General features: G+C 32.2%; 1 protein-coding gene across 2 annotated transcripts; it reads right to left on the reverse strand.

Annotated features, from left to right (window-relative positions):
- Positions 1-332: 332 nt before the first annotated feature.
- LOC113516861 (hypodermin-A-like) lies at positions 333-7,522 on the reverse strand. Of its 2 annotated transcripts, XM_052902637.1 has the most exons (4): positions 7,060-7,522; positions 6,350-6,486; positions 5,770-5,997; positions 1,791-1,913 (listed from the first exon to the last, which is right to left on the reverse strand). In XM_052902637.1, exons 1-3 carry the CDS (start codon positions 7,516-7,518, stop codon positions 5,829-5,831), a joined length of 765 nt encoding a protein of 254 aa, XP_052758597.1. In that variant the 5' UTR covers positions 7,519-7,522; the 3' UTR covers positions 1,791-1,913; positions 5,770-5,828. The 2 variants fall into 2 exon arrangements, with proteins under 2 accessions (XP_052758596.1, XP_052758597.1); XM_052902636.1 differs by lacking the exons at positions 5,770-5,997; positions 6,350-6,486; positions 7,060-7,522 and adding exons at positions 333-492; positions 2,734-3,298 and having other exon boundaries at positions 1,771-1,913.
- Between the last annotated feature and the right edge of the window lie 4,839 nt (positions 7,523-12,361).

A 12,361-nucleotide genomic window follows, 5' to 3' on the forward strand; every position in this document is an offset into this window, starting at 1 on the left:
AAAGTCATTGAATGCAGCCAGTGATCTTTAGGCCTAATATGGCTAGTTCTATTTGCTCCTACCAACGTTTTCCTACTGATGGGTAAGAATGAAGTTTTATTTCACCTATTTCCACTGATAGAGATGAATGGAAATTACTAATTATACGAGGTTGTTCACTTATGTGGCATGTAAATTACATAAAAAAATACATCACATCATCATTCTAAAATGGTACATTTGTGGTATGTAATACATTAACAAAAAATAAATCATATTTTTGAAGCTGATTTGTAACAAAAATGTTATTTAAATGTACTATTTTAATTATAAAAAAATTATTAAATAACATACTATATACAATAAAGTATTTTAGAGTTTTTTTCTATCCAATCGTAGTAATAAGCGACGTCCGCATATACAGTGATGTTATTTGATATTGTTGGTAGTTTATAAGAAACCACACCAATTTGTATGTAATTGTTAACTATGAGAGCGCTGCCAGAGTCACCCCTGAAAATAATGTAATAATTAAGATTTTCAGATTTATTTAATATTTTCTTTAAACTTCAATTGAGATTTTAAAACAGTCATAAAATTGTATTCGCGAAAAACTCCTAAGTACACATAATATTTTAATGGAATAACGACCGAATTAGATTACGTGTATTTTAGTCGACAAAGCTCGAGTAGTTTTTTCTAAGGCGCGCAGTCACGCTTGTGCTCGACATGGCCTCTCATGACTAAGGGCCCAGGATAGTCCCAAAACTAGTCAAGTTTTCACGACACACGTAAGTTAATTTGGTCATTATTATATTAAAATGTAGTTATGAAATTGATATAAGGTAGACGAGATTAAATAAAGCCGATTACATGAGGAATTACCAAAATGTGCTTCAAAATTGACGATATGAATTGCGTATAATACGCAGCTAATAAAGTTGCTAGAATATAGCTTAAATTTGGTAGAAGTATTTTGCTTAATATAGATGAGAACTAAAGTTGAAATACAAATTACATCCTACTTTTTGAAAAAAAAAATTACCGAAAAATACTATTGGAATCTTGACAAAATTAACACTGGAGTAAACTCTTTCGATAAACAAAAAGTTATAAAAATTTGTTCACAATAAGTGTAAGCAAAAAGAAAGAAAAAAAAAATACATTCAAACTCTTTTTGTAATGGGATACAAAATTAGATACACAACGTTAATTTCTAAATTTAAAACATAAGATAAAAAAAAAACTACATGAATATACCTCCTATATATGTCGGCAACTGTTTGAGACACAAGAGTCAAACATTAAAATTTACAAAATTTCAAAGTTTAGTCAGAAATTTTTTTCCTTCTAACAATAAATGGTATTAAAAAATAAGTAGAGTTTAATGCTTAGGCATTAAACGACGACTAGTCGTCATTAACCGAATCAGAATGATTTTTAATTTTTTTTTTGTAAAATAATATTTGCGTATGGAACTAAAAAGCCGCAGTTTCACATTAAAAGAGCCGCGTTTGGCTCGGTTGACGATCCCTGAAATATATGGAATAAAATGAACTGTGGAGCAGTTGTGCTTACAAGTCTATGCTTCGGTTTGAAGGGCTGAGTATGGCAGTGGAATTACCGGGTACAGAGGTACAATGCTATAATCCCCAAGAAAACATTATATTGCATTCTATAATATCCATGTTACTGTTCATGTCCATAGGCAACGATTTCCACTTTCCATTAGGTGGACCAACATATATGTATGCTAAGTATCATAAAAAATAGATATATAATTATACTTACGGTGCAGGGTAACTGTTGCTGTCGGTAATACCAGCACAAAAAGTGCCAATAGGGATTTTGCCCAGCTTTTTCATGCACTCTTTTCTATTCCAAACTCTCTGTGCGGCCGAAATTAACCACATCGTATTCAAGTCACGTGTTTCCTAAATTAGAATTTTTGTGGTTTGTAATATATTAATAATATATATTTATTAAGTACAGAAGGGAATAAATGCTGGGACACTTGATACGACACGATGAACTTACGAACATTATAATAGAAGTAAGGAGGAAAAGAGACCAAGGCATAGTTACATCAGGCAGATCAAGGAAGGAGTTGGTGTCGTGTCGTATCAAGAAGTGAAGAGACTCGCTGAAAATCGTAGTGAGTGGCAAGAGGTCCACCGACATGAGCGCAGCTCGTAAATAGGATAGACAGTAATATATTTATTTATACTTTATTTTACACAAAAAATTACTTTGTATAATAAAGTAATTTATATTAAATAAAGATGTACAACAGGCGAGTTTAATTCTGTATGAATTCTCTTCCAGCAAACCCTGAGTGGAAAGAAACATCAATTACCAGCAGGCTGTGTGCGTACTATAAGAAGAGGAAACAGTATGGTTAGTTCTATTATTAAAAAATAAATGTGCTTACCTAAATACAAAATAACTTATATACTTACATTCAAAATTCATACATATCTGTATATAATAATACATATTTATAAAAAATTATCGCCACATATACAAAATACATACATATACATACAAAAACGTAATAAGTTTATGAGGACAAAAGATGTTCTTTTAAAATATTGAAAATATTCAGTGATTAACTTTCGCGAATGTGCAGCGGAAGAGAGTTACAATACATTTGGCAGACTTAACACCGGACGATGTTCTCTACTACTCAACCATATTTCTCTACATTAGCTTAATAACAATTAAATTTGATTTCGATATTTAAATACAACTTACGTCTATTACACCCCATCCAGCAACAAAAGCCACTACATTCTTAGGTGGGTTATTTGTAATTGATACTCTTGCTATCCTTGGACCTAGTAACAACGACTTCTTCAGTTTAAGGAGTGCTATATCGTGCTGAGAGTTCGTGTCTGTGTAATTATCATGTATCTTAGATTTGGAAACTGAAAATACATGCCCTGACTCTCCCACGTCTCTATATTCATTTCCGACAACAGCATGAAAATGACTATTCCTTCTACAGTTATACACGCAATGTGCTGCCGTCAGCAAAATAGCCTGATTCAGGATAGACGAGCCACAAATATGAATGGTCGTTTTGTATCTCGTCACACAGTATGCACTGAGGAAGGCCGAATGCGGAAATTTTTCTATATAGACATGGTCGCCATTTACAATAAAAGGTTCCATTTTTCCGTACACGTAACTTATAAGACATATCGACATAAAATTAATTGTAATATGGTGAATAATTAACATACTCCACACGTTAACAATGATCTAGTACACTTTGAAAGATTTACGCTTATCGATTGTTGGAACGATGGTCACGGTTATTAGGGTTTACGATAGAAATTAACATTGTATGTGAATTGTAATGGATAGAATATTTTTAATTACAGTTTTACCATTATATGGAAAATAGGCATAGGCCTCAAACAGTTATATTTTATAGATAGAACATAATTTTTCTTTTTTTTGTACAGTATGCGATGGTTAATATGGGATGGCTAATATTAAATGATTATTTGATAGCCCTTCTAATAGAAAAGTAGTAACCGTCGTATTTTTTTTTTACTCTTGTTTTTTTTTTTTAACTATTATTGTTGGTAATAAAGCTTAAACAGCGCCGTAAAGATCACAGAATCTACTGTGTTCAACCTACAGTATCCCTCATGTGTTGCCATTCTTGAAGAGTAAGGTGTCTTTCAATATATTGAAAATAAATTGAGTTTATCATCGCTGTATCTAATATTATTTATGTCTAACAATGTATTTACTTTTGTCAGGATATAAATAAACAAACTTATTCGGTACATAAGCACTGTCGCATAGGTCAAATTTTGAATTGCGAACAATGATTTTGAAAACTTTTATCTTTTGTTTTTTACAACATCGATATTATAGAATTTTTTGTAGTGTTGACAGCGTGGCTGATGTTACATTATATAGTTGTGGACATTCTTCTGCCATAATTTTTCAACTTTTAATAAATTAAATATTACTCGTAGATTTCTTTAACACACTATTAAATGATACCGTAAGGTGTCTAATATCGGTGACAGCAAGAGATCGGGTCGACCTTCCTTTGTTCGAACCTCAGCTGTAGTCAAGACAATTAAAGCTCGAATTAGAAGAAATCCCGCTAGATAAAGGAAATTGATAGCACTGCGAATTAGTTTACGCAGAAATACGGTAAAGAGGGTGCTAAATGTAAACCTTGGACTACGTCTCTTCCAAAAAAAGAGAGATCATTTTGTAAATGCTCTCTTAATGGAACTACGAGTCAAGAAATATCGAGCTTTGTTAAAGCAGTACGCTAAAAGCAAGCATCTTGAAATACGATGAATCAGTTTTCAGATGAAAAAAAAAATAATATCGAGGAAAAGAACAACAGATACAATGACAACCGACAGAGTGTATATATACTCTAGCCAAGAAGCTTGTCATTTTAACGAGGTCATTATTCGTCATCGGTGACGGTTTGGTCGAGATTGTGTTATTCGAGACTTTGTGAGCTCTTTTTTCGTGATAAAAGAGCCACGACCATTGTAAAAGTCTGCCAAGATACAATTTTAAGGAAGATTATAGAGACTCTTATTGAAACAATGTTTAAAAGTAAACACTGGGTCATAATCATCATCGTCATATCAGCCTTTAACTGTCCACTGCTGAACATAAGCCCATGGGGGATTTTGCCAGTAGTTGCCATGCTTAGCAAGCGGATTGGCAACCGTAATTAGGCTTAGGAGATGTTTTAAGAGGGACGCTTTTGCCTATACTTCGACCTCTCTTAGTCGACTCTTATGACACTCACGGGAAAAGGAGTGGCCTATTCTATGCTGGGACCATAAGAGCCCTGCGTGTACAATATAATAATTGGTTTAGGATACTGTTGGGGTTCCCGCACTGTTGTAGTGCATCAGGGATGTTTGCAAAAAGAAAGCGGTTTTTTGAAGGCATAGGTGGCTTTAAGGCGATAATATGTATAGACTGTTTCGCTGTTGCGCCGCATGTGCGAAAGCGGCAGCACAGTCATAAACATCAATATTTCACGTGAGGATAGCCCCACAGTGTGGCATTAGGTGAACCTATCTTTCATGGGGGAAAAATAATTGTTAGTAATGAGGTCTAATAGTCCCATTACTAGCAATATACTCTCTAAGTTCGACCTCTAGGCGGTTTCCCCTGGATACCATCATGGTTAATTTTTGTCGAATTCATCATGGTGGGCCAACTGACCTGCATTTATTCTCACCTATCATCTTCCACTGGCGCTCTGCCAGAGTATACCGATAGCGCGAGCGGGGTTACAATTCCATTACTACTTATAAAAAAAAACTATCTTTCACAGGCTGTTCGTAAGCGGGCGGGCTGGCTATCTTCATATTTTTGTACATATTAACATAGTTACACCATATGGGTTATACCCGAAATAAATGAATTATCTTAAATATCATTATATGTAAATGCTCACTATATAAATATCTAGATTTATCTAGAGCATAAATTTATCTATGCTCTTAAAAGATGAATCGTTGTTGACTTTATTTTCAGAAGGTATTGAAAATAAATATTAATATTTGGTTACTCAGCCTAAAAGTAAAGCGACTGGCATCTTAACTTTGTTATCGAAAAGAATTATGCCTTAAGTATAGATTTTTTACATTTTCGGAAGAAACCTTCTAAATTCTTTTATAGCATCCAATGATTATTTTCATTCAAACGTTTCACCCCAAAGGAGATCCGTCTGAGGTTTGAGGAATGACAAATGAAGGTGAACAATAAGACATTCAAAATTGGAACCTTTTTTGACTTTATGGGGTTTTGAGTTTTGAATAAAACCGCATTTCTTTATTTATACATTATCCTCTATTTCTACTCCTGCAGATCAGTCTTGCAGCATTCCTTACAATCCAGTTGTAGTGATAAGAGACGTTGGTGTACACGACTAGGCTGTACCTCTTAATTTTGTATGAAACGATGCCAATTTGAATGTAATTGGATATTATCAACGCGCTGCCTGAATCACCCCTGAGGATAAACAACTTACATTAATTACAAAGAAACAAAATTAGAATAACATGTAAAATTAAAAAAAGGAATAAATTAATTCTAAAAAAAATGTATTGTAAATTATGTGAAAAAATTGTAATATATAATTTTATAAATATGCTCGTATATGTTCGACTTTAAGGTAAAGGTAAGTTCCTATTATAATGCAAGAACATTAATAAATAACTTATGTCCTTCTCCATTTTATATAGTACGTATACGAGTATACCAAATTTTATAGTAATTTGATGTCGTTAAGTCGATATGGTATTAAGAGGTAATAAGTAAACGAATATGTATAATAAAAATAAGAAACAAAATTATATCTCACTGATCAGGCGCTCCTTGTCCTTTAATAGGTCCAGCGCAAAAGGTTCCTGGTGGAATAGTCCCGAGGAGCCTACACACGTTTGCTGGTTGTAGTTTCTGTGCGGTATGTTTCAATACCGTCGATACATCTTTTTTTAACTGCATCCACAGAATAAAATTATAATATACTGTATAAGGCAAAGGTTTAAATATGTAATATTGAATAATATTATACTAGTGTAGTAGCATTTTGTATTTCTTTTTAGAGCATCAGTATCGGTACGTGACTATTAGTGCTGAGCGACTGCGATTCGTTGGCATGTATGCGTATGAGTCTACTGAGAACGGCTTATCCAGAGCCAGAGAGCTATAGAATATCTTAAACCGCGGGATGTCGACATAGGATCCATAAAATGATGGTATAAGGCTGGAGGAAGCACAAGAGATCTCGATGGGTTGACGTGCAACGACTTAGCTGATCCCATACGCAAATAAAAGATTAGATTAGTGTTGAAGAAATAAATAGGATTCATTCTTAATTATATTGACTCATAGAATACTCAATATGCATATAGGATAAAAAGTCCTCTCTATTTCTATTTTTTCACGCCACTGTTTCTCTTGTGATATTTACATCATTTTTTATCAGAATGTTGTCATTCATGCGTATTGTTGTGTAGCAGTTAGTGTACATTTATAAATGGACTTAAAGTATAATAAAAAGAAACTTACATTCATGACTCCCCATCCAGCCGTGTAAGCCCATTTATCGAGGTTCGGACTTCTCATAATGGCTATTCGCTTCACAAACTTCCCCATCGCGATCGGCCTCATGGTTGTCACTAAACATATGTCATTGTGTAAGGATAACTCGTCATACTTCTCATGTATTATAAAATTGCTTATTGACGTTGATTTCATTGAATGCAAATGTTCGTGACCATACTTCACTTGTAAAAATTCATCTACCTGTCCCTTGCATTCTTCAAGGCAGTGCCCAGCTGTTAGAATGAGGTCCTGATTGATAATGGAACCTCCACATATAAAACTCGCTTTGCATGCTATATTGAGATATATCGAATGCGGATATTGGTGTATTTTTGTGAAGTCACCGCCCATAACGAATCCTTCCATTTTAGAATTCACATGTTTTGTTATAAAAATAATGTGGATTAATATAAAATATTTCATTATTAGAAACAATGCATAAGCATGCAGAACATAAGTTCTGATCGAGATCTCGTTTGTATGTGCTCGTTGGATATAATCAAGTTTTACTGCGCCATTACTTCTCGTCGAACTCTGCTATCGATTATTAATTTGCCTTATTTTACAATAGCATAATCAATTAGGAGGCTGATGCTGGTAAGGAGATTAACGCTAATGCAGAAACAATTTAATTTTTGCCAAAATCCTATTAATATAATAAATGTAAAAGTTTGTAACGATGGCTGGATACGTGGATGTTTGTTACTTTTTTATGCTAAAACTATTAAACGCATTTGAATGAAAATTGGTACATGGGTAGGTTATGTTACAATTTAGTAGGTATATAGGGTACTTTATGTACTACTACACGCGAGCGAAGACGCAGGATACAGTTAATTAAATATATACACAAACTCTATTACTCTTCTATTTTTGAAAAAGTTCACAAATTTAAGTCTTTACTGTAATTACATCTAGTTGAAATTAATATTTTTTTGCTAATTATTCTGTAGGACTTAAAAATGGCAAAGTAATTACTAATCCTAACGAACATATGTTAAGTCTCTATATTTGGAAATTTCTCTACTAAACCGTATTAAACAAATGAAATCGCACGCACAGCTGCACAGCGGAAGAAACAAGAAAGGAATTAAGGTGCCCATGCAGATAAATGTATAGTCTTCCCATGGCAAATTGTTTATCGGCCAAAGAATCTCTATAGGACATCTATTGATCTACGAATCCCTGGAGCAATAGAACGGAAACGCTGATAACAAAATAAATTACTGCAACACTTTACATAGTGATACTTTATTATACGAAGGTAAAGTTACTCAGGTAGGTAGTCCAGGCTCATTGAACATTTTATGATAGGAATCTGATTTATGGCGGCATCCAATCACCTCTAGCGGACAGCATGGAGAGCACTAATGACTTAATTTCATGTTTAGACCACATAAATGGTATCAATCTGATATTATCTAAGGGAAAAATTGGTCAAACGTAAGTCGATAAACGATCGATAAATCCCTTTGATAAAGTAATATTCTATTAGCGAAGTCGGTAAGAAAATTTTAAATTATATAGTATTGACAAACATATGAAAGGAGAGATTTATATCTTCAATCAATAAATAAAACACGATCAAAGAAGGTTTGTAAGAAGTAAATGACTTATAATTAATCTCACTAGGTACACATGTAAGGTTTACAGTAAACAATTAAGGTGATGCCATACTAAATTAAGGCTTATCACTAAGTAAACTCTTTTAGATAAACTTTGCATAGAGGACAAATAGAAAATAAATAATAAATATAACATAACAAAGTGTTGTTGCACATAATAATATACAAGTATATTCATAAACATACTTTATAGCATAAATCATAATAAAATAATAGGAGAGAAAGATTCAGGAGGCAAAGAAAATAAAAAAAGGCTCTACTGATATTAGTTTTGAATGCGCCAGCATGTTTATTTTGACTAGGTATATAATATTTTCAAAAATTTTATCTTATAGAAATGTCTATAATCATTTACTATTCGCAATTCCAAAATCTCTTTTTCTTAGGATATCCGTATTTCCATAATGTTTGCTTCCTTTGCTGGCAAACAAGCATACAGCCCGTCTGATGGTAAACAGGTACTGTAGCTTATAGACGCCTGCAACACTAGGGATATCACGTGTGTGTTGCCAATCTTTATATTTTATTACACCATTTGTAATCGTATGTTACCTTGCTACTTTTAAGAAGCAAATTACAAATGGACTGAGATTTATTATAACGCTATTAATCTTTTGCTAACAAAAGTGAGCTATTGTGGCTCAAAACTATAATAAAAATTGTATTAAGGTCAAACCGCAGATCGAGTCACAATCGACCAGAAACATGTTATTTTCCAAATTGCTTCGGAAATATTCTATAAATGTTTTTCTTTATTACCTAGATGTATTGTATTACATTGATATTTATTGTATTTTTGAATTGAAACGAATGCTGTTATATTTGATAAGAATGAATTTTATTTTACAAGGAGGCAGCCACCGTGGTTAATGCACCCGAAGTGATGATGCTTTACTTTACCATTGCAACTCGAATAAAAATCGGTAAATATCACATATTTAATATTTTTTCATACCACTAAGAGGGTAAACAAGCATACGGCCCACCTGATGGTAAGCGGTCACCGTAGCCTATGAACGGCTAGCCTGTGTCCATTTAAACATATAATTTATATTTTTATTAAAATAATATAATATTGTATTTTAATGTAATAACTACCGACTAAATGTATGTATAATTTGGTCGAGACAGCTCGATTAGTATCGGGACTATTAGGGATAATGTGTACTTACGAAATCTGTAACAATAATATTGCATTTAGTAATCAGTGAGCCGTTCTCATTGGTTTTTATTGGTACCCGACAAAATGATACATCAGTAATTGTTATGATAGTAACAAAATTGACCGGAGAGTTCAAGATTGAAGAATATGAAAACACACTGATTACTTTTTTATGATATTATTATAAAAAAAAATATTCTCGCTATACAGAGGTGTTCCAAATGTCATTCTGAAAAAGTGTAGTGAAAGGGTCGGGCCGACTTGTTTGAGCAGTGGCATTTCACCGTTATTACGTCATCGTCAGTATCATAATATATTGATTGTATTTAATATTACAGATACAGGTATCCTTTTTTTAAATTATTCAAATGAGTATTTTTTCAACCGACTTCAAAAAGGAGGAGGTTCTCAATTCATTTGTATTTTTTATGTTTGTTACTTTATACTTATCAGTTACAAACAGATTTGGATCTTTTTTTTTTAATTTGCAGATTGATCAAATTGGTAAAATTTTATCAAAATGGGTTCAGCAGTTTAGTTTTGAAATTAAAATAATTGGTTTTGTTACGATTGAAGACACAACACAACATTTAATTATTATTATTCAGTTAGTAAATGTTAACATATGAATAAAATTATATAAAGATATCTATTAGTTTCATTCGCAATACATCAATATATTTTTATATATCGCTCAATAGAATTGCATATTTACTTTATAGAAGTTTCATTTCAATAATGCATCGGTGAAATCTGGACGACTTTAATATGCGATTTCATAATCTCATTCGAATCACGTTCGAATTCCACGTGATACAGTATCGAGTTGTCTACAGTAGCTATGCAACTACGAGCACAAAGAAAAAGTACTGCAAATGGCCGTACCGTTATTTAGAGAAGAGCGGTATAACTGTAGTGTTCCGGTTCCGAGGGTTTCGTTAGGTATAATCTTGGCTTTGATTATTATGTGCTCACATGCACCTCTGAGCACGCTCTTGATTATTTTCCCAGTTTGTTATAATTACGGGAAAAGGTGTAGGTAGAGATCATTTAAATTTCGAAAGAATAAATTATAATGATTGCCTATTTTGTATTTGGTCGGTGAGTACACGCTATTTTAGTGATCTACTTAATTATCTTATGCAAGTTTTCAATTCAGGACAAATAGAGAATATATTTATCTAAAAATAAAAAAAATCTGAAAAGCTAAATTAAATTTTTCACAACAATGTAATTTTTTTAATAAATAAATAAATATTTTTTTATCAAGTGCTAATATTTACCAGGTTAATATTTATTATTTAAAAAAATATTTTAGAATTATTTTTTGGAGTCTTTTAAAATTAAATGGTCATATTTATGGTTTCAATATATTTTTTTAATAATTTAAAGTTATATTATTGAATATTTGTCCTGACAGAGTAATTAGTAATTCCAGAAACTTTCAAAAATAGCTTATAATAACGTATAGTAAATATAAACACACCATCCAAGCGTTAGTTATATAACATAGATAGTATCTCCATACAAATGTTTCAAGAAAAGCGGGTCAACTTATTCATATAATTTTGCGTGATAAACAGTATTGAGTGTTTCCTTTATAACTTCTGCATTTTTTTTTGCATTTTTTTAATGAGTAAATACATGTTTTATTTATTAAATAATTAAATATAGATAAATTAAAATCCATAATGTATATAAGTTTATAAAACACTGATAAAGAAACGAGTCAGCTAATTTGACAATTAGGTGACAAAAAGTTGACCCGGTTTTGAGACTCGATGCTCTATCTATATAATCTAAGTACCAAGTGTAATGTATGAAGTATTGTGGTTTAAACATTTTTACTTTTGATTAAATAACTAAATCTGCGACTGAAACCGCAGAACAACCATACTGTGCACGTTTACATTACCAACACAATTCCATTATAATACATTTTCTCACATTTGTGAGAGTTTAACATTTAGTTCTCACCATAAATCGCTCATAATTCTCGATGGAGCGTTGACGGGACCGTTGCGATCGCCTTGACTTATAAATGTTACATCATAGTTGTCGATGGTCCCGTACTATCATCGAAACCCTTTACTTTAAAGGCACAATGAGATGTAATAAATAATAAATATGGCGTTAAATATATAAGACAAGTTGCTATTTAAAAACGCACAGTTAAATTTACAAGTTCATATCAATAAATTTAAGCTGTACCACTCGTATTTACATTATTTGGCCATTATGCCTGTAAATATACAAGCAAAATAATAAGACAAAAAAAAACTTCAAATATGCAAACTGCCGTCTTGTTAAATTGTCTTTATTTTGAGAACGTATAAATCAGTTACAAATATGAGTAGTTTTATTTATGCATTAGAAAATGTTTGATTTTATAAGATATTCATTTAAGTCTAAGGCATTCTCATTGCAAGTATTTCATAACCTAGTTATGCCTTGTACCTAGAATACGAATACATAGAGT

The sequence above is a fragment of the Galleria mellonella genome, unplaced genomic scaffold, assembly GCF_026898425.1.
Source record: "Galleria mellonella isolate WM207_F2 unplaced genomic scaffold, CSIRO_AGI_GalMel_v1 utg93, whole genome shotgun sequence".
Classification (NCBI taxonomy): Eukaryota; Metazoa; Arthropoda; class Insecta; order Lepidoptera; family Pyralidae; genus Galleria; species Galleria mellonella.

Bases quoted from the DNA above. Each gene is read 5' to 3' on its own strand.
- LOC113516861 (XM_052902636.1), bottom strand. From the start codon at position 3,222: ATGTTAATTATTCACCATATTACAATTAATTTTATGTCGATATGTCTT. The intron at 1,914-2,733 runs GTAAGTTGTATT...ATTCTAATTTAG, and splicing joins CTGGATGGGGTGTAATAGAC to GAAACACGTGACTTGAATAC. The intron at 493-1,770 runs GTAAGTATAATT...CATTATTTTCAG, and splicing joins AGCAACAGTTACCCTGCACC to GGGTGACTCTGGCAGCGCTC.